The sequence below is a fragment of the Myxocyprinus asiaticus genome, chromosome 34, assembly GCF_019703515.2.
Source record: "Myxocyprinus asiaticus isolate MX2 ecotype Aquarium Trade chromosome 34, UBuf_Myxa_2, whole genome shotgun sequence".
NCBI classification, from domain to species: Eukaryota; Metazoa; Chordata; class Actinopteri; order Cypriniformes; family Catostomidae; genus Myxocyprinus; species Myxocyprinus asiaticus.
This window is the reverse complement of record NC_059377.1, coordinates 41,540,916-41,564,238: the sequence shown is the minus strand read 5'-3', so window position 1 is coordinate 41,564,238 and position 23,323 is coordinate 41,540,916. Positions and strand designations below refer to the sequence as shown.

At 35.5% G+C, this 23,323-nt stretch overlaps 1 protein-coding gene across 10 annotated transcripts in view; it reads left to right on the top strand.

The window, feature by feature from the left end:
• Positions 1-23,323, top strand: part of ptk2aa (protein tyrosine kinase 2aa) — a 135,732-nt gene that overhangs the window by 58,237 nt on the left and 54,172 nt on the right. For 9 of the 10 annotated variants that reach the window (XM_051670956.1, XM_051670955.1, XM_051670950.1 and 6 more), the window contains 3 exons: positions 8,626-8,852; positions 12,698-12,864; positions 22,249-22,336. In XM_051670956.1, the coding sequence (XP_051526916.1) occupies positions 8,658-8,852; positions 12,698-12,864; positions 22,249-22,336 (450 nt within the window). In that variant the 5' untranslated portion in view covers positions 8,626-8,657. Of the gene's footprint in view, positions 1-8,625; positions 8,853-12,697; positions 12,869-22,248; positions 22,337-23,323 lie in introns of those variants that run through there. The other variant, XM_051670957.1, reaches the window with a different exon arrangement.

The following is a 23,323-nucleotide window of genomic DNA, read 5'->3' as shown; positions in this document are numbered from 1 at the left end:
CTTTAAAATGACTCATTTTCACTGGGCAGACAGTGTCAATGTGGTTGTTGACTGCAGAGCAGTTAAATCATACCATGACATTTTGGATAGTGAAGTAATTAAAGATGCTATTTTAAGACACAACTGCGGTAACAAGGAGATTTGCTTGCAATATGAAGCGAGTGCTGGTGTGTTTCAATGTTGTCCCACTTTCTTTTTTGCCGTAGGACAATTTCGGAAAGGAAGAGTTCACCTAAAAATTAATTCTTTAAAAAAAAAAATTGTACATTTGATTGTAGCTTGAAAAAAATTTATTTACAGTAGGGCTGCAACTAACGATTATTTTGATAATCGATTAATCGAACGATTATTCGGCGATTATTGCAACGATTAATCGTTAACTCTTAACCGATTATTCAGCTTGTGCCCCGACTTAAAAGGTTGTATTAAATGTGCTTACTAACAATAAAGAGGACAGAATCATCTTTTAAAAATACCTCTAAATGACATTCACTGAATTAAAGGAAAAAATACTTTTTATTAAATTTAATTCAGTAAAAAATTCACTGCAAAAAAATCCTATTATCAAGTGTTTTTGTCTTTTTTTCCATTTAAAATTGTCTAAAAATCCTTAAAACAAGATACATTTACTTGAGAAGTAACATATGAGATATTTAGACTTACTTTAAGAGAATGTATCTTCAATATAAGTGTATTTTGAATATAAGTGTATTTTTTTCACTTGGTTAAACTTCTGCGAGTGCAGTAAAGACAAAATATACTTCTATTCAAGATCTATTCTCTAAAAGCAAGTCTGAATATCTTATATGCTGCTTCTCAGGTGAATGCATCTTTTTAAAGGAGTTTTAGATATTTATATTGGAAAACAAGCCAAAACAAAAACGTATTTTGTTTCAGTGTATAATGGGGCGAAGACTCTCTCATCTTTCTGTTCACTTCAATCCATCTTTAACTCACAAAAAAACAAACTCTCTCTTGTTAATAAAGCAGCGTATTGACAGTTTTCTTCACGATAAGAACATATAAGATAATGATTCAATAAGAGTCATCACGTTATAATCTAGCTGCATTAAGCGTGTGCGCTCGAGGGATGAGCGTCCCGTGACGGAGTGTGCATCAGCCGGTGCAGTTTCAATCTCTCCCCCTTAGATCGGGACATTCACACAACTCATTGAAGAGGCGCTGACCGCACAGAGAAATGGCAGTTTCGGAGTTTGTAGTTATTTACATGATCTGCTTCTGTATTATTTGAACTTTATTAAAGCTATAACACATTAAATATAACTGCATTAAAGATGTAACGCTGGGGTGTTTCCTTTAAAGAGCTCTGGCTCTGCTTATTCCACAACGAGAGTGTTTCTGTATTTAATGATGTTGTATTTTTGTATTATTCCCTCATACTTTACGATCTACATCACCTGAAGCTGTTTGGAAAGTGTAGAGTTCATCTGGACTGTGAGCTGTTTTCTTCCTCTCCTCAGTCAGAACTGCAGTGCTGCTCTCACACGTCATCATTAGAGTTTAATGTGATCTCATGTTACGTTAAATGACATCAAACGACTTTTCGACAACGCAAATTTTTGTCGACAATTTTTTATTGTCAACGTTGTCGATAACGTCAACTAATCGTTTCAGCCTTAACAGCAATATTAGAGCTGTCAAAGTTAACGTTTAACGCATGCGATTTATTTGAAACGTTTTAACAGGTATATTTTTGTTAAGATTTACCGTTAATAAAGCAAAAAGTAGCATAAATACTGGTTGGAGTAGGGCAGAACCTTTGCGAAGTGTCCGCCCAGAGTCATTGCACTGACACACTACAGCCATGTTAGTCATCAAGTGATGGGGAAAGGAGCTTTTAACACTATTTCTTGTACAAAACATTAAAAAAATTGAATTACTACAGAAGCACGTCAAGTCTTAACTATCACAAAACTTCAGAACAAGATGGTGTTTGCAAGCGCTTTTCATGTGGAGTTGAAAGTGGCGCTTGACGCTGACGTTGACGCCCTGGCGGAAGAGTCATTTATATTCATGAGTTAAGCGATATTTATCAGGAAAACGCTACCTGATTGGTCAGAGAAACTATAAACCAACCCCTAAATCCAACCCTAACAAATCAGGGAGCCCTTTCCTCATTACTATTAATAAGTCTTCCCTTGCCATCCTATGTTTTGGAAATCCGCCACCGACTAGTCGACTTCAGGCTGGCATTGTTGACAACATTAGTCATAAGCCCTATTCGGACATATGTCCGTAAAGTAATTATAACTGCGGACATCTGTAATATTTGCAGTCGATTTGCATATACTGTGTCTGTGATTATTAGAAGAAATTGATTGGAATCTCAGGCTAAATACAACAGAACTGGTCACATTAACAAGCCTGTAATCTTATATTACTCTTGATTCACACATTTTGTAATTTTATGTTTGAAACACGGAGCTCAAAATGATTTCCCGCACTCACTCTGCTCGTTTCTCTTTTACATTAGGTACATAAACACTCGACGGAATAAAAAGCTTGAGGAAAAACATGCATCAGTCCAAATCGCAACAGCCAGCATTATCTGAAGTTGTGAAGTGAGTCTTACATTTTCTGGTGTCTTCCCTTTATCCACTTCAGGCACTCGGAGAACTTAAGAAACAGTGATGTTTAAAGGGCTCAAGGGTTGGAAAGTGCAGATTTACAGGCTTTTACATGTCAATTCGCAGGGGATTAATATTATTAGGGGTTATTTTTACAGGTAGGTAAAACATGCTGTAATTTTTACCGGAGCTGGAACGCACAGTCTGTAAAAATTACTGACATGACCGGTTCACACGGGATTAAAATGACTGAGCTGTGGTAATTACTACATAACCCCACATCCCCAAATAAAACAAATCCCGTCCGAATAGGGCTATAGTTGACTAGTCTATGCAACCCCTATTGTACTGTTGCTTTGGATAAAAGCATCTGCTGAATCATTACTCACTAAATGTCTTTTATTGTGTGTGCTGTTTTGCCGTCTGTTGATGATTTATGAGGCAGACAGTCTGAGTTGTGTTTGTATGGTATCAGTGTCGCACAGCTGTGTGTGTTGTATGCTGGAGTTGTTCAGATCTGTGTGTCATACGTGACTGTGAGTGTGTAACGGGTGATTCGCCAAAGCTTTGATGTTCTTTGTGTGTGTGTGTGCGTGTGTTTCACTCCGTAAACCCTTATAAACCCTAAAAATCAAGTTGTCTTAATTAAACGGTACTTGAAATATCGTGCTTTGGGGATATAACTCAAATATCTATGTTTCTTGAACTTATTGTTCTTAAAGGGAGCATATTTAGCATTTAAATAATTGTTCATTAAGGTTTCATGGAGGTATCTGATCGTGGTTATTTGATCTAACTGCGATTATTGTGCACTTCAAATTCCAATCACATTTTAATGCCCAAATAAGGGAATTTTAAGGAAATGTATATATTTAAAGAAATTAGGACAGAAATATTTTACTGTTGCATAATATAAAATAATATAATATAAAATAATATAATATAATATAAAATAATATAATAATATGTTATATAAAATAATAATATAATATAATATAAAATAATATAATAAAATGTTATATAAAATAATAATATAATATAAAATAATATAATATAATATAATATAAAATAATATAATGTAATATAAAATAATATAATAAAATGTTATATAAAATAATAATATAATTTAATATAAAATAATATAATAATATAAAATAATCTAATATAAAATAATATAATATAATATAATAATATAATATAATATATTATGTAATTTAATATAATATAATTTAATATAAAATAATATAATATAAAATAATATAATATAAAATATGATATAATTTAATATAAAATAATATAATATAATAATATAAAATAATATAATATTTTATATAAAATAATAATATAATATAATAATATAATATAATATAATTTAATATAAAATTATATAATAATATAAAATAATCTAATATAAAATAATATAATATAATAATATAATATAATATAATATAATAATATTATAATTTAATATAATATAATTTAATATATAATAATATAATATAATATAATTTAATATAAAATAATATAATATAATAATATAAAATAATATAACATTTTATATAAAATAATAATATAATATAATAATATAATATAATATAAATATAAAAAATTATATTTTATTTTATATAAAAAAATATATATATATATATATATAAAATAAATGAGTTCCAAAAACAATGTAAAATTGACCAAAAATTAAAGTTGACCAAAAAGAGTCATATTTAAAGTATCTAGAAATATTTTGATATGTGATATACAGTATGATGATGAGTTTTTAAAGCCTTAAAAGGAAATCATATATGCCTATTTTATTATTTGATTTATATATTTGAAATTAAATATGTAAAAATGACTTCTTAAGGTGTATGAAGCACGCATGCACCTTAAGAAATATGACAATTTATATGACGATTAATTGTGAAAGACCTAAAAGAGGCAATTAATCATATATTTGTTTGACAATAAATTCACACCGAACGCTTTTGCAACCATCCATTTGTTTTTCTATGTAAACGTGCGCTAGACGAACATCTTTGTTTCCCTTTGTTTTTGTTTATTCAGCGTCTCGTGCACGAGCGCTGATTTTTAGATGCTGTGAACTTTAAAAAGCATCTTGAGACACCTGCTTTCTGTTTAACTGTATTTGTTGCGCTGTGTCTAGCTTTTTTAGCGTGAGAATGTGATCTGAAGGCATCGTCAGTGCTTGGCACACATCCAAAATTCGAATGCACAGTTTTGGCATTCGAATGTGCATTTTTTTCTTAAAATCGACAAATGTTCAAATTTCGAATTTTATTTTGACAGCCCTACTATGCATTTCTGTGGGAAATACATTTATTTAATCATTGACCTATAATCAATTATAATCTTGTCTTTAGGAGTTTTTTAACGAGGAAAAAATTACTGCGTGCAACTTTAAGTGAACTTAATTACACAAGTTCACTTAGAGTGCCATTACTCAATTCAGTTGAGTAGTCAACTTATTAGGGTTTTCAGTGCAGCAGGAATTATCTGTAACCCAGACAATATCTGTGCAAGGATACCAGGAAGGGATGTGACCACCAACAGGAATTACATCAGTAACACGTACACCAGAAGTGTATCCTCTTAGAAAAGATGGATATCTCAAATTATCAATATTTTTACTGAAGAATTCAGTTTTGATGGATTGGAAAATTATTTGTGTGTGTTCGTTCTTGTTAGTGTGCATACTTGTTTATCTTTGTCGGGGCCGTGGGTGGGTTTCATATTTGTAAAACCTGTGTAATCAGTGTTGCGGTACGATGAACAGATAAGCAGACGTCTGGGAATGCTGGAATGCTTGTGATGGTTCTGTGCTGTGATAACTGCAGAAATATTATAACAGAGCTGTCCATGTCCATTTCTGCTGTTAGGTCAATTCTTCAGTGCTCGTCTTAGAAATATTTTCTCAGTTAATATGAATTTACCCTGCTGGAAAAACCAGGTCATACGTACTACCTTAAGATGGTAAAGATTATTCGGGTGCACACTGCACGATTTTGCCAGCTGTGATGCATATCGGGGATCCTAAAAGATTTATCGTTTCGCAGGGCAAATACGTTGTTCTTTGATCGCTTAGTGTGACATGTTCTCTGATGGCCATTTAATTGTCAATTGCAAAGTCTTGGTTACGAGTGTATCAAACAGTAATGTCGCTCAGTGTGCTGAAGATGTGCCATAAAGTGTGTAATGTGAACATAAATAATTCCTCTATTAACCCGTATGTAACAGTGAGTCAACAGAGGGAGAAATCCGATTTTCTGTAGCATCACCCTAAATTTTGTAAATGAGGATCTATTTTCATTCCATTTGTATCTTATTTAAAGGAACTTCAATGAAGTGACTCTCATTTTTGTCTGGATCAAGTTATTAAAAAATGCATAAATGCAGTTCACGTAAAACTATTACTTTTAATACACTTTTACTATGATGAACGTGATTTCAAAGTCATTTCTACGTTTTTCCAAAAAAAAAAAAAAATATGTAAAAGTCACTTTCTTGAAAACTTAAATATTGGCATAAGTGTTTGAAATAATCATTTATTTTATATATATATATATATATATATATATATATATATATATATATATATATATATATATATATATATATATTTATAATATTATTAATAATATATTTGGTCTTTTTGTAGCTGTTTTGTTGTTTGTAGCCTTAACCCTCCAATTGCGTTCAGAATCTGCATACACCTTTTGCGTTTGCGGGTCAATTTTGACCCGGTGGAATTCAAGCTTATAAATCATTCATAACCCGATGGTTTTCATCTAATTTGAAACTATATAATAAGTTCTTAACTGTTCAAGATAAAACAGTTACAGTTTATCTTTTTACAATACTGTAAAAAGATTTTTTTTTAAATGTGGCATGTTAACTGACAAATATAAAAGTTATTTATTATAATGCCTTTTTTATTATTTCTAAAAAATAAAAAATGTAGAAATTCTTTGACATTTCAAAATATACATTACAGCAAAACCAATGTGATACATGTGAAGACATCTTTTTTTATCAGCATTTCTGTGAAATGTTATCTAAATATAACATATAGTATAATTTATATTAACATCTATTGTGAGAATTACTAGTCATTTGAATTATTTTCCTATTACTCATAACTGCACAATACAACTTGGTTGTCAAAAGTTCTGAAACCAACACATTCTCAAAATTGACCCACGAATGCATTTTTTTAAATGGTTATATCTCTTAAACAATGTTATTAAAAAATCTGAACACGTCTTGACAAAGTCACAAAGTTTGGTTCTATTAGGGAAACTCGCAGACTTGAGTAAAGTTTTAGATTTCATTTATTTGATGAATATAAAACAGGAATGTAATGTCTCTCTTTGGCGTAAGCCCCGTCTGGCAGTCCGAAGAAGTTGTACTTGGAACCATCATATCCCGCCGGAGATAGGAGGCAGGGGCGAGGAGCCTACCCCTGTACAGGACGGGACTCAACTGGTGGTGGTGGGGTGGTGGAGGTTGCCGTGTTAGCACACTGAAACAGCAATGTGACTTATAAAGCAATGGCTTACATGTGATTGCCTAGGAGTTACCTAGCTAATGGTGCGATGATGTACAGTTGCTAGTCTTCCCGCTAGAACTACGTAGTAATCATTTTATTTCCCATACTAAAAACTGTGTGGTATTTAAAAATGATTATATACCTCTGACCCGAACGCAATATAGAGGGTTAAAACAGAGGGGGAAAAAAATCTAATATTTTGAAATTTTCATGAACATTTTGTTCAGGTCAAATGGACTAGCCCGCTTGACATTTTTTAAAGTCATTAAATCAAGTTTTTAAAGTTCTTTTGTTTGTTTACTTTTTTAAGAAAAGGCCTGATGCATGTTTTAAATATGTTTCCATCTGTATTTTAAAAGATTTCTCTTTTTCATCATTTTGGACAACTTTGTCGATGACCCAGGAATACTTCACCCAAAAACGAAACTTTTGTCATCATATTCATTTATGACTTTCTTCAGGGTTTCCGCAGGTCCTAAAGTCTAAAAATGTCTTAAATGGTATAGCAGAAGATCTCTTAAATTTGGGGATGTACTGTAAAGACCAGAATCGTGTTTTGGCTCTAACATGATTATTATACTTTAACAATTTAATTTAATAAATGTATCAGATGAACTCTAGATTCAGTGTTTCCAGCGACATCTGAACGTTTTTGCCATCAATGAATACTGGACATTTATGACAAGCGATCACTGATGATCTACTGTTGATGAACTATGACAATGCTTACTTTAAAGTGTTTATAATGTAATGCCTTGTAGATGAACGTAAGAGTGAATATTTTATTTCCCTTATCTGTTTGATTGAGCAAGCAGCTGGAAACAGTGAAGCACAGACATTTCAAAATAAGAGTCCCCGGTGTATTTCGTGCTTGTTTATTTTTAAACGTCCTGTGTAATGCACCAAATCTTTTTTCTTTTCTTCTTCTCTCATTTCTGGTTATTATTGGTATTTTGGTCGCACAATAATCTGCTTCTGTGAAATAATTTGGACTCTTGTAACAGGAATGAATGAATAAGAAAATGTTTAACGCATTCAATGTGTCGATTTTAAAAATTATAGTCATAAGTAATTTTATCGTCATTTGCACAGATCACACATAGTTGAAACTGCATTAAAATTTGTTTTGCTATTATGTCCTACAACACATTATTTTAGCATCAGCAAAATCCAATATCGGTCGACCTTAAATTCATTTGTTTTGATATATTGGTACATAAATATTAATATAATATATGTGTATATATATATATTTTAAAACATGGTGTGTCAAGACATGTTGCGTCATGTTTAACGTCAGTTACACTAAAAAACATTGGTTCTTGTAATCGAACATGACACTCCAAGTTTGAAAATGTGTAGGCACAAATTTACAAGGTTTGCGAGTTAAGGGCAAAACAGTTTTTTGACTTAAACTTCTGATTTTTAGATTCCACCGTAACCCGTTTTTCCATTTCCCTTGTTTCTGAACAGAATATGACAGACACCTAGCACACAGAAAAGGCATGGCAACAGCATACCTGGACCCCAACCCAAACCACACCCTGGGGGGAGGCGCCAAGGCTCGCCTCAGCACGGGGACGGAGCGGGCCCCCGGGGCCCCTGACCGGGTCCTGAAGGTCTTCCATCATTTCGAGAACAACAGCGAGCACAGCACCTGGTCTAGCAACATCCGCCATGGAGACGCAACTGATGTTAGGGTAAGAAAAAGATGAAGACCGAACGATGTGACCCTGCTTAAAAATACAGATATATGGTTGGTAAGAAGTCCAAGCTGATCTTTCGTAGACCAGTTATTAGCCTGTAGTATTTATTCTACATTTAGTTAGTTTCTCCGCAACACTACATGTTAAGTCTGAGGTTTAAAGAAAATTTAAGAGCCCTTTTGAAGCTCTGCTTTCACTGAAAGGTTAAATTTTTCCTCCCTGTGTAACCGGTTCTGCTCAACCCCCTCCGAGCGGGATTCAAACCGGCATCTCCGGCATGGGAGTCTGGCATTCTAACGAGGTGGCTAAAGGCTACAGCCTCTAGCGTCAGTCGCTAGTGGCGCCTCTTGAGGCCAGGGGAGTGAAGTTTACGCATACCGCACAGCCATCACATACCAGCTGGCTCCAGTTACACTCACCCCCCCTAAACCTAACTCCCATCCGAGTCATGACACCTCTGTAACCAGTCCTGTTCGACCCGCTCCGAGTGGGATTTGAACCGGCGTATCCGGCATGGGAGGCTGGCACACTAACGAGGTGGCTAAAGGCTACAGCCTCTAGCGTCAGTCGCTAGTGGCGCTTCTTGAGGCCAGGGGAGTGAAGTTTAGGCATACTGCACAGCCATCACGTACCAGCTGGCTCCGGTTACACTCACCCCCCCCAAACCTCACTGCATACAGACATCAGACTCTATTAGAGATGCAGACATTATATTGATGAGAGCCTGTGTTTAGTGGATTATTGCGAACACATCCGCAGGAAGATAAACACACTGTTCCTCTTGATCGGACGGTCTCTGGTGACCTCTCAAATTTCCACGTTGACCTCTGTGTCTCCTCCAGGCCTCTGTAACTGACCCGCCCTGTGTGGACACAAGCATGTGAAGATCTAAAAACGTGATTATTTAAAGTCAACATTCAATTAAAAGTGCTGGTTTATGTTTACTTGGTGAACCATCCCTTTAAGGTCATGACCTTAGAGAAGGAGTCTGTAAAAATGTGGAAAGCTCTTTTAAACTTTTAGAGTGGGCCCAGGACAGAGCCTTGCGGGACACCTGTTTTAAACGTGCTATCATAAATATTCAGTGTTTTGACGGGAGTGTCCGTGTGAGTTTTTCGACTTGGAAGAAACGCATGATCGGATGTTGTCTGTCTGGAAAGAGTGCTTTTGTGTAAATATTGTATAACTTAAGTGTGAGGGAGATCTGTGGCGGCTCTCGTGCTGAGAGAAGTGCGAGACGCTGTCTAGAGGCATTACTGTCACCTGTCCTGTCCTGACACAGCTGAATGTGGGCCAAAAAAAACAACATTTCCTCTCTCATTTGACAGATCTTTTTTTTTCTTTTTTTTTTTTTGGATGACAGTGTGAAGATTTTCAAAGATTACCTGGGTCACTTTTATATGTGGAAATAAATACATGTAAATAAACTTACATTTTTATTGATATAGCCTATACATATTACAGTACAGATCTTTTAAGTGATTATATCATTAATTTAACAGCTTCTGTAATCCACCTCAGAATCCATATATTTTGGCTCTAGCATGATGATGTAATCCATTTAGTGTGTAACCGAGATGAGAGTCAGTGAAACATTGCCAGAATGCCTCTGTTGTGAGCTCATTTTTGTGCGTGTCCTCCGAGCCCTTGGCAGTGCTGCCCCGTGTCTGTAATCCAATCAGTGAGGGCCACGACGGTGCCATGGCAACTGCCCAGCTGCCGTGACGGCCACACCACTTTTAACATTCAGCCTGTTCGATAATGACCTCATCATTTCAGCAGTGATGTCATGTGTGTTTGGCTTGTGCTTTGGATTTGTCAGATACATGATATTTCGGAGATCATTTAGTTAACAGTAACAGACTGATTAGGCCAATAATGGCAGGTTTAAGTTATATTTTCTACTACTGTACATTATAATGAGCCATTGCCAAATTTTTATGCATGTAACTTTTGAGTGAACAGTGCTGTTTTTAAACAAAGGCAACACTGTGTAGATTTATAATATCATATAATATCATCAAAAAACAATAATTGATTAAATAACAATAATGATTAAATAATTATAAATAGTTCATTTAAATTATAAATAAAATATAAAAAAATTATAATACCGATAATACAAATGCATTACATTATTTTGGCACACAAGTTATGCATTAAAAAAGACAATACAAAAAGCGGCTTTAGAATCCAATATATTGTTTATTTCCATATTATTGAGCATAAGCCAATCATTTGACTACAGTTCACAGCGATACATTTTGCAACTGAATTTGTCAATCAGTCCGAGATTTATTATAAGGGCTTGTTTAAGGACACGTCAGTGTACACTTGCGTCAGACGGACGCTTTTGGAGTGTCTCGGTTGCGTCGCTTCATAAATGTACAGTTTTTAGGTCACTGTGTCAAGTTAAACAAATTTAAGTATAAGCTGTGCGTTGCCTATACAGCTGGAGTTTCGCTTACTGCCCCCTGAAGAAAACAGGTGGTACTCCAAGCTTGAATAGCTCAGATGGAAGGAATATTATTACGGTGCGGTGACAGGATTAATTGCGTTATTTTTTTTTTTACAAAGTATGTTACTAATTCATTATAAATCACACGTTTTCATCGGCATTCCCATGCTTATAACTGATATGCCAATGGTTTAAATTTGGTCAATTGGCCGATAAAAATTGGCATCGGTGCCATAGATATATAATACATATATTAGTCTAATATTATAAAAAAAAGAAAATTCTCCCCAATTTGGCATGCCCAATTCCCAATGCGCTCTAAGTCCTTGTGGTGGCGTAGTGACTCGCCTCAATCCGGGTGGCGGAGGGCGAATCTCAGTTGCCTCCGCGTCTCAGACCGTCAATCCGCGCATCTTATCACGTGGCTTGTTGAGTGCGTTACTGCGGAGATGTAACGCGTGTGGAGGCTTCGCATTATTCTCCGCGGCATCCACGCACAACTCACCATGCGCCGCACTGCGAGCGAGAACCACATTATAGTGACCACGAGGAGGTTGCCCCATGTGACTCTACCCTCCCTAGCAACCGGGCCAATTTGGTTGCTTAGGAGACCTGGCTGGAGTCACTTAGCACGCCCTGGATTCGAACTCGTGACTCCCAGGGGTCTAATATTGTAATTTTAAGAATACTGTGGTATACATTTTTGCTTATATCGCCAACCCCTATATTAGACACATTTTTGAATGAACAAAAATGATTTATGTGTTTTACTAAAATGCGGCTTATTACTATGTATCCTTATATTGGTCCATATAAATGAAAATTATTAGATATAATTCTTTCAGGTGTTTATTTTTTTATTTAATTGCCAACAGTTAAATTGTTCAATTAAAATGTTAGTTGAAAAAATCACCCTTTTAAAGCCATTACAGAACAAATACAGAAATATTGAGATATACATTAAATACAATGTTGAGATATAATTTTTAGCTATATCACACTGTGCTAGTATTCCCCAAAATGTCTAAATCTGTGACTTTAGTTCAAATAAAAATGGAGAGCTTGGGTTTGCGACAATATTTCTTGCTTACCTCTGTGATCGTTCTGGATAGTCTTAATTTCTGTGTTGCTGACCAGCGCAAAATACACCACTGCACTGCAGTTCAACTATGTGATGAGAATATTTAGTCACATAGAGGTTGAGGTTGATTTACACAGCCTTTTAAAGGTCTGATCCATTATGCTGTAATTATTTAATAACAGTCTCATGATTTTATGAATCTATAAATCACTTTATATACTGCAGTAAGCAGTGTGTTATAGGAATATTATGGCCATAAATTGAAATATTGAGCTGCATGTCTTTGTGTTTTGCCTGCAGGGAATCATACAGAAGATTGTGGACATTCATAAAGTGAAGCATGTGGCGTGTTTCGGTCTGCGTCTCACTCACATATTGTCGGGCGACATCCACTGGCTCCACCCAGATATGGGCGTTTCCCACGTGAGAGAGAAGTATGAACAGAACCGCCCACAGGATGAGTGGAGGTAATTCATTCATTCACAGGCATATATTTGTGATGACTGGGCGATATATCAAATAGTCACGGTTCCTAATGATATCAAATTAAGCAATAGTATGAGTCACGGTGATTTCAATTGCACTTTTTATTTGGCCACTATGTTTCTTAAAATAGCATGTCATTAGACTCATTTCGCATCCTTCAGAGCTGCAAAAATGTATCAAAATAACATCAGAATCGCGATATGGTCATATGTGAAGATTAAACCGTAAAAGGCTGTAATTCAATTATATTTATTGATTAAATGTGTCAGAGTGAACAGGTGGGAAATAGTACGTTTGTAGTAAATATAACAGAAATATATTGCTGTTGTATAAAACAAATCTAATCCTCATAATATTGATAATAATAATAATTCTGTCTAATATTTTTTTTTTTTTATCACAATTTGGAATGCCCAATTCCCACTAATTAGTAGGTCCTCGTGGTGGCGTGTGGAGTCTCCTCAATCCGGGTGGCAGAGGACAAGTCTCAGTTGCCTCCACTTCTGAGATCATCAATTCGCACATCTTATCACGTGACTCGTTGTGCATGACACCGCGGAGACTCACAGCATGTGGAGGCTCATGCTACTCTCCTGGCTGGAGTCACTCAGCACCCCCTGGATTCAAACTCTAGTCAGTGTCAATACTCGCTGAGCTAATTTTATTATAATAATAAACTTGACTTGGTCCTACAATAGTAATTCAGCATTAATATAATATTCAACTCGGTCCCAAAACAAAGTGAGTGCAGTTTTAATTTTCGCACAACCTTTTCATTCACAAAAAAATTTTATGGTAAAAAAAATATGTATGGGTAAATAATGTTTTTAATACTATGTATTGTTGTATATTGGTGAAATAAGAAAAAAATGATTAAATATTCTTCCTTGTGTTCATTTAGCAAAAAACTGTGGAAAATATGCCATCATTATTTTTAATTAGATTTTCACTTCATGCATTAAACACGTTGAATCTACTTGTCTACAATGGCCAAGAAAAAACTAACAAAAACAAAAACTTTTAAGCCATTTCCGAGCAAATATATAGGCTAGTTATTAACATGTCTATATCCAATATCGTCAATTGGCTGAAAAATGAGATATCATTTTTTGTAGCCAAATTGCAGAGCCCTAATTTGTTTGGGAACATATATGTGTGTGTGTGTGTGTATGTATGTTAAATGCAAAATTTAACCTACCCTATTTGGAAATGGACAGTGGGCAGCTCCAACCCTCGTTGCCATGGAGATGCTCTCGGCAATTGTGGCACTGCGGCAGGATGAGTGTTTGAATGCACACCTCTAAATTTGTGTGCATGGCCTGCTTTTGTTCTTTTACACAAAGTGCATGCTTGTCTCTGTTTTTATCGGGTTCGTGAGTCCATGTCAGTCTTTAAAAAGTGAGTTATGTCCTCACAGATGGCATTTTTTGTCATCTCATCTCTACGCACAATGCAGCAGTGAACTCACCAGGCCCATGTGCCCTATGAAGCAGCTGTAGCTTCCATTCACTCTCTCAAACCTGCTTTTGTTCGGTCAATCACAGAACAGAGAACCCAATGAAAAGAGCGTCAGTGATTTAAAATCGTTGTTTTTATGTCACCACTCTTGATTACTTGAGATTTTTAGAATGAGCTGATTTTGGATGGCTATCAGTGGATTGTTGTGCATGTAAAAAAACTCAGCGATTGTGTCCCAAATTATAGTTATGTCAGAAATAGTATGCAAGTTGTGCTTTAAAGAGTGTTCTGAAATCCTGGAACGGACCCGGCCGCTGTCAAACCTGTACAGTGATGTTAGAGCTGTTTTTGACACCTAAAAAGCCAGACTTTTGACTATCAGCATCAAGTCTGGTCCACTTCGCAGCTTATTCTGTTTAAGAACCGCCCTCTTAGGCAGGAAAAGAGCGTCTGATTGACATGTAAATTGACCAACCAAAGTTTGCTTGTTTTTGCATGAAATTTAGTGGCGGGTAATTCTGAAAGCACAAATAACTCTGAGAGCAAAGCTGAATATAAAGTTTGTTAAAGTATCTCAAATGAAACTCTGGATATATTTAAAATATTTAATTGCATGAACGTCGCAAACTTTGTCCAATACTGTAGGTACTCAACCAGAATGACCCTCACTATTGCAGGGATAAAAACACACCATCCGTATGTGAAACATGTTCACAAAATTGCCACCAGGAGGCACAAAGGGACACTTTTGCACCATGGTTTAGGGTGAGAAAAGTGAGTCGTTATGATTTAAATTGGTTATATTATTATTAGTTTTCTATTTTGATGTGTAGAAGGCCACGATACAGTGCAAAATTAATGGCAGCATTAAAGTTATAGCTTAGTAAGCTCAAGAATTAACCATTGGCATATAAATGAAAGCGCTAGAATGTACTGTTCTGAACTGTTTACAGAAATGCCGGGACTCCTTAAAGAGACAGTACCGTTATTTTAGCATGTGTTCAACAAATTAATGTAAATACCTGTAAATTGTACTAATTATGCAATTAAACAATAAACATGTAAACGAATATAATATATGCAATATAATATCCTATTTATTGATTAAATACATTGATTTGATACTAATAAAATTTAATTAGTAAAGTTAATATTTTTATGTTGTACCTAGTTAGAAAGTCCCCTGTATTATTTACATTATTACCTGGGAGAGAATTTCTTTCATACGTATGCAAAAGGGACATTATAACACATTATAAGTACCCATATGAATCGATATCGAATCAAATAGGGAAATCTGAATGAAAACACAGCCCTTCTAGATTGTCAGCCTTTTTCAATAAATAAAAACTGTTGCTTCATTGATATTAGTTATTTAATCATCTCCCTAAAAATCTAAACGAAAATGCATTGTGAACATTCATAATTTAATTTGTTAGCCCTACTGAAAAAACAGCAACAAAGCATTTAATTAACGCCATTAACCCATGTTATAATTGACCCGGCTAGTCGGTGGTAGACTAACATAGAGGGGTTCAATTGAAACCCCGCTTATAAGCGTTATAAAATATAAATGTGGGTTTAGTTCTTCCTCAGAAGTGCCTATTTTAACAGCCTGGGAACTCGTAAACACAACTTTGTTTCCTGATGTACTAATTCAAAACCTTTGCACGCTGACTCACAGAAATTACGTAAAGACTTACTCAGATTGGAACTTGCCATTTTGTGTGCAACATGTATTAAACGGTCTGTGAACAATCTGTTGGTGTGCAGATTATAAATCAAATTTTTTCAAACACTAATTTCCTCCGTCAGTATCTGTGTTCTCCGTGCTCAGAGCTGGAAAATTCCCGGCCAAATTCCATCCTGCTTTCCTTCCCAACAATCTAATTACTCTCATTTTGACATTTTACTAACAATCATGCCTGCCTTTGATCTTCTGATGGTTGGACCGTCCTCATATGTCACCGATCCTGAAAGCTTCTCCATTCCCGGACTGACATTTTTGTGCGTTTCGAAATCCCAGAGCTGTTCTGTAATCAGATAAGGCCGTTTGTTTCAGAGAGGAGGTAAGGAGGGTGCTTTGTCTTAGGTCGTGTCAGAACGCTGATGTAATCACTCACAGAGCCCGCGGACAAAATCCAGCTCTACATTCAGACTAGCACGCCTATTCACTGTCACTATGGTAGGTGATGAAATGATCTCATGTTAGGATAGAGTTTGAACTGGATCTGGTTTATTCTCTCGGAGTGAATGAACCACGCTGCTTTGATTTTCTTTAACAGGGTTACACAAATAATCTTCCCTACAGCTACGACCAAATCGTCTGCTCAGAAGTTGACCTCATTAGCTACAACCTGCCATCCACTCTTGTAAGGAACTACAATTTAACAGTTTTATTTAAAGTAGAACTGTCAGAATTAACACGTTAATGCAGGCAATTAATTTAAAAAAGTAATTTATTCTTAATCACGATTAACGCGTTTACCGTTAATGCTTCATAAACCATTATAAACACTTGTTGGAAGGGCGTAAACTTTGTGATTTGCCCACCCGGAGTCATTACACTGGCACACACTTCACAGCACACACACAACAGCGCTTCAGTGTCAGTGATAAAAATGATGGAGAAAGGACCTCTTAATGCTATTTAATGCACAAAACAAGCCCAGATGGGACTTGCGACAGAAATCAAGTATTTTTCAGCCTTTATAAGGTGCATTTTAATTACCACAGAGGCACGGCAAGTCTTAACTATCACCAAAACACAGAACGAGACATTTTTGTCTGCAAGCGCTTTTCATGTGGAGTTCAAAGTGCCGCTTGATGCTGGCATTGACGCTCTGACGCGAATCATGAACATGGCTTCATGGTTGCTGTAACATAGCAGATTTACGGGTCTACCGGCTGATTAATATTGTAGAGGATAAGAGATTTAATGCCCATTACAATGAATACTCAAGCTATGTTGGGACTAGTTCTTTCAGTTAGTCAAACTCCCACTTAGACTTTGGGAAATGTTTAACGCTTGAATTGGTGCAATTTTAGAGCATTTCTATCTTTATACTGTGGAAGGCTTTGTTTGGTAAATGTTAATAAAGCATTATATTGTTACATATTGTTTTGTTTTCTTTCCTAAGAAGGAAATAAATGCATTTTGACAGTAAAAAGAAGTGTATATAGTGTCAAATTTCAGCACTTTCAAAATCTCTGATTAATTGCGATTAATACAAAAAAAAATTGTGATTACTCGTGATTACAAATTTTAATCGACTGACAGCCGTAATTAAAAGGCATTCGCCTCAAATTGAATACTATCCGCATTATCCATACTAGTATATCAAATTAGCATTAAAGTTAACATCAGATTAAAATTGACAAAGATTAAATTTAAAAAATTGACCCTTTTCATAGACCTGTTATGATGTGTTTCCGCCGTCTTTTAACAACGTAAATGTAGCAAAGGTTTTTTTATATTTCCAATTTTGTAAATGTATAACATTGCACTTTGTATTATATTACCCTGGAATAAGCTTTAAAGAATCAGTTAGCTGCGATGAGACTTCTAACACTGCTGCTGAGGGAGTCACAGAAAATGTGGCCTGTTTCACTCTTCTTACTGCTGTTATCTAGCGCTGTATATTTCTGTCTTCTTTTGCAAAGCTGTGAATGTGTAATAATTGATTATTTCTTTTGCTGTTGGAGCAAATGGGTAAACATGACGAAATGAACTTTCTGGTCTTATTGTAAACATTTCATCAACATGTAATAATTGGGGGGTCTGGGTAGCTCAGTGAGTATTGACGCTGACTACCACACCTGGAGTTGCAAGTTCGAATCCAGGGCGTGCTGAGTGACTCCAGTCAGGCTTCCTAAGCAACCAATTAGCCTGGTTGCTAGGGTGGGTAGAGTCACATTAGGTTAACCTCCTCATGGTCACTATAATGTGGTTCTCGCTCTTAGTGGGGCATGTAATGAGTTGTGCGTAGATGCCGCGGAGAATAGCGTGAAGCCTCCACACGTGCTAGGTTTGCGTGGATTGACGGAGAATCTGAGATTCATGAGATTCATCCTCCGCCACCCGGATTGAGGCGAGTCACTACGCCACCACAAGGACTTAGAGCGCATTGGGAATTGGGCATGCCAAAATAAAAAGAAAAAAGAAAAAAGAAAACATGTAATAATGAATGTTATTAAGCATGTGACTAAAGCATGTGACTAAAGCATGTGACTAAAGCACCTAAAGCATGCGACTAAAGCATGTGACTAAAGCACCTAAAGTATGCGACTAAAGCATGCGAGTAAAGCACCTAAAGCATGCGACTAAAGCACCTAAAGCATGCGACTAAAGCATGCGACTAAAGCATGTGAGTAAAGCACCTAAATCATGCGACTAAATCATGCGACTAAAGCATGCGACTAAAGCACCTAAAGCATGCGACTAAAGCATGCGACTAAAGCATGCGACCTAAAGCATGCGACGTAAAGCATGCGAGTAAAGCATGCAAGTAAAGCATGCGAGTAAAGCATGTGAGTAAAGCATGCGAGTAAAGCACCTAAAGCATGTGACTAAAGCATGCGACTAAAGCACCTAAAGCATGTGACTAAAGCATGCGACTAAAGCATGCGACTAAAGCATGTGACTAAAGCATGCGACTAAAGCATGCGACTAAAACGTGAGTAAAGCATGTGACTAAAGCATGTGACTAAAGCACCTAAAGCATGTGATTAAAGCATGTGACTAACTGTTGAAACAACTTTACTTTTTGGCTGACATCACCAAGCCCCTCCCCTTCAACCACCTGTCATATTAAGAAAATAGTTTTACAATCCAATCACTTGAAATGAATAAAAGAAAGTCCTACCCTACATATTTTTCTTGTTTAATATCCAATTTTATTTGTAAAATAGGTTGTTAATGACATTTCATGTTGACTTAAACATGACTCATATTGGTGCTGGAATGGTATTTTTAATTTCAGTGGATTTTGTGGTGTACATCCGTGCATGTTTTTCCACAAATTTTTCGAATTATTACGACGGACAAAAAGCAAAGTGATAATAAATTGTGCGTTAATCATTGTCGCTAAATGCTAATGCTTGCATGTAAATGCAAACTGTACCCAATAGTAGGTTTAGCGTTACTACATACTCAAAAGTATGTACTTTCTCAGTATCAGTATAGTGCTACTTTCAGTGTGTAGTTGAAGTTGTGAATTTGGATTCAGTCCCTGTTTTCTCCATTTCTCAGAAACTAAGATTTGATCATTTCCTGAATCAGTTCCAGGAAGTCATGAAAAACTATCAAGGATCATTTCCTCTCGAGTGCTCCAGCAGACCCTTCAAATGAGACAGTCCTATAAACGACTGTAACAGAGATCAGAGTGTAGACACACGGAACGAATAATAATAATTTTATGTGATGTCATCATGAAGAATTTACTATGACTCATTTCAGTATTGAGCAGTTTGTCTGCAACCATATCACTTTAGTCATTCAGATGCATCTTTAACACTTCAGTGTGTAATGTTCCCCATTTTACTGAATTTCATTTAGGTGTGCTCTATAGGCAATAACCGTTCGTTTGTATTGACAAAGCCTTTGTAGCATAACTGAGTACAATAAAAGTAGCACAAAATGGATAATTTAAAGTACAATAACAATACTGCAAATGTAGAGTAAAAAAGAAAACATCCAAAGTTTAAAATAAAATAACCATTATGCAAAAATTACATTTAATTAGTACAGAGAAAAAAATTAAGTGCAGAGTAAACTTAAAAAGTAACAACCAACAAATTTGTATTACTTAATTGTATTACTTTATTTAGGAAGTATTAAATACACTAGTAAACATAATATTCTCTCTTTATACCTCTTTTACTCAATCAGTCTCTTTTATTATTTTTCTTCATTCAGGTTTTTTCAATCTTTCTTTTTGTGTGCTTTATTGCCAATAAAAATAGTGCAAAATAGATTAAATAAAATAACCATTGTACAAAAATTAAATTCAGTTATTAATAAGTGCAAAGTAAAATAAATAAATATATAAATAAATAAAAGAGTAAACTAAAACAAAAGTTACAATCAACTAATTTAACCACCTGAGACCCGAGTGTGACTGCTGTGTCCATTTTCCTTTTTGATTTTTGGCTAATAGCACCTAATAAACAAGCAAAAAAAAAAGTTTTTTCTAGAGCAAATAGTTTTCCTAAAAATTGACGTCCACATATGTGCACAGCGGGACTAAGTTGTGAAGTTTTAAATAATACCAAGCTACAGAAAGTCAGATTTTTAAAATCAGATTGTTTATTATGTTTGCAGGAGTGTTGGTTATTCATATTTTTAGACGTTACAGACATTACATCAGAAATTAGCATAATTAATTCTGATTCAAAGTAATGTCCAGCATCATCCAATCACTGTCAACCATGTTAAAATAAAATGTTACATTATTAATTCTGAATCTATGTACTGATTATCATTGTCCCATGTCTGTCAAACATGTTGAGTGATCCAAACATCATCTGCAGCCTGAAACTGAACTTTTGATCAGATTTTAGGAGTGAATGCACTTAGCTGCATAGAGAGCTATAGGATGCTCCCTTGCTCCCTATTTAGTGAATAACTTAACCTCCAGTGTGCTGTCTGTCTGCACTGATCTCAGAACAGTTAGAAATGCACCTTATTTTCATCCTAACTCCATATAAAGCCTCTGAAAGCAACATTATTCAGTTTTTAGATGAACCCATTTATTCTCAATGTGATAATGCACAGTGAATATATATTAATGCATTTACTAATGTTAATGAATATAACCATATTGTACAGTGATAACAAAATAAAATATAACAAAATGTATATTAAAATGAAGCGAAATGACCCACAGATGAGTTAATGTTGAAAGTTATTCAAAATAAAATAACCTACTTTTGAGGAAATTTGGTGCCGGTGTACACATATGTGGACATCATGTTTATCAGGGCGCTGATGCGTGAAAAATGAACAGATTATTTAAAGTGGCATATCAAACGAAACTAGAGACTCTACTCTTTACAACCAAACAAGTTTCAACGGAAAAACATAAAGAGATTTCTTACCAGAGACACTTTTGTTGGCGCTGTGTCCGTAGGAGTGCTTCACAGAAATCAATGTCATGTTGTTGTGTCACGTGACTCGGTGCAGCAGAAGTTTAACCCTTAAATGACGTCTAGAGTCTTGTGAACAGTATTCAGTCGGTTTTTATTCACTGAAATTATGCATCGCGTATAGTGAAGCCAAAATACAATGTCCACACATGTGGACACAGGGGCGCACGAGGTTAATGCAAACACTGGTCTGTTTGACTTATTATTGTTTTTATTTTATTACTAAGTATATAATTGCATTACTGTATCACTTGCAGTTTAACTGCTACAATAAAATAGTACAAAATAAATCATATAAATCATAAAAAGTACAATAGCAATAGTGTAAATGTTAAAAAGAAAACAAATTAACCGTAGTATAAAATAAAATAACCATTTAACAAATTGTATTTAATTAAATGAAAAATAAACTGCAGAGAAATTTTTTTAAATAAAGTGCGGGGTAAACAAAAAAAATTAACAACCAACAAATTTAATGCAAACACGTTTATTATTGTTTTTTTTTATTATATTCATTTATCACTTACATTTATCGCTTAAGTTTATTAATATTGCTTATTTAGGAAATATTAAATGCACTAATAAGCATAAAATTCTCTTTTTATACCTCTTTTACTCAAAAGACTATATTGAAAAGAAAATTAGTAAACTTCAGGAGCACAGATGTGTGTTTTTAGTGTTGTATGATATACGGTGAGTTATCCTATCATAACTGTTTTATTTATGTTATGTTATTGTCTTTTTCCCTCTGTCTCTGTCAGGTATGAGTTAAGGATCCGTTACCTGCCAAAGGGCTTCCTGCATCAGTTTACTGAAGACAAACCAACACTGAACTATTTTTATCAGCAGGTGGGTGCAGGTGCCCTTACGGTGTATCTGCAGCTGCACTACATACACACACGCATGCTGCATTTCTGCATCCACTCACATCCGTCCGCTGGTGCACTGACGGCTTCGTGTCTGAGATGCACTGATGCTTGAACGCAGCAACACGAGACAGCTTCATGAGATAACGTCAGTGTGTGTGATAGCCCCAAGACCTGTGTGTGAGTGTGAGGTTTAAAGTAGGTCATTGAGTTTGTGATGCATGTCCGTTCCTTTGACGTGATTCAGGTTGTCTCCATCCGCTGCAGCAGTTAGCAAGGTTGTGTTCAGAAGAGCATACCACCATACTATTCTTATTATTCCTGCAGTATACCGTGTGTAAAGGTTCAGTATACAATCAGAGTGCACTGCGCAGAATACTGTAAACCATTATGTAATGCACTCGACTTGACCTTTCACTTCCAGTGTGATGAATGAACTCGAAGAAATATCTGCCATGATTTTTAACATCCTGACTCATTATTTAATCAGACTGCCAGAAGGTGAGACATTATAGTAAACCAAGCCACAATTTCCTAGCGGTGTCCCAGCTGACTTGGTTTTATTGAGTATAATTTACTGGATTAGTTTTATGGAGAGCGTTCATCATGTAGACAATACAAGAGCGTTGCAGCGCTCTGTTAGTAACTGTGGTGTGATCAGGCAGATTGTATAAATCGCGTCTGTGATGTATTGTTTTGAAGAGTGATTTAGTGTTTGTGTTTGTGAGAAGTGGTACAGAACACCTGGTGCTGCATCACTATATAAAACTGCAGACATCTGCTTTCTGCAAATAAAACGAGCTCACAGAACGGTCATGAATCACAGACAACAATCTCAGAGTGTCTCTCTATTACACACTCTGCCTCTGTAACACGTTATTATATCTTTTAATAACAAACAAGGTTATACACGGCTCGTCAATAAGGACTGCCCGATGGCCCGGCGCCAGTGAAAGAGAGATTCGGGCCA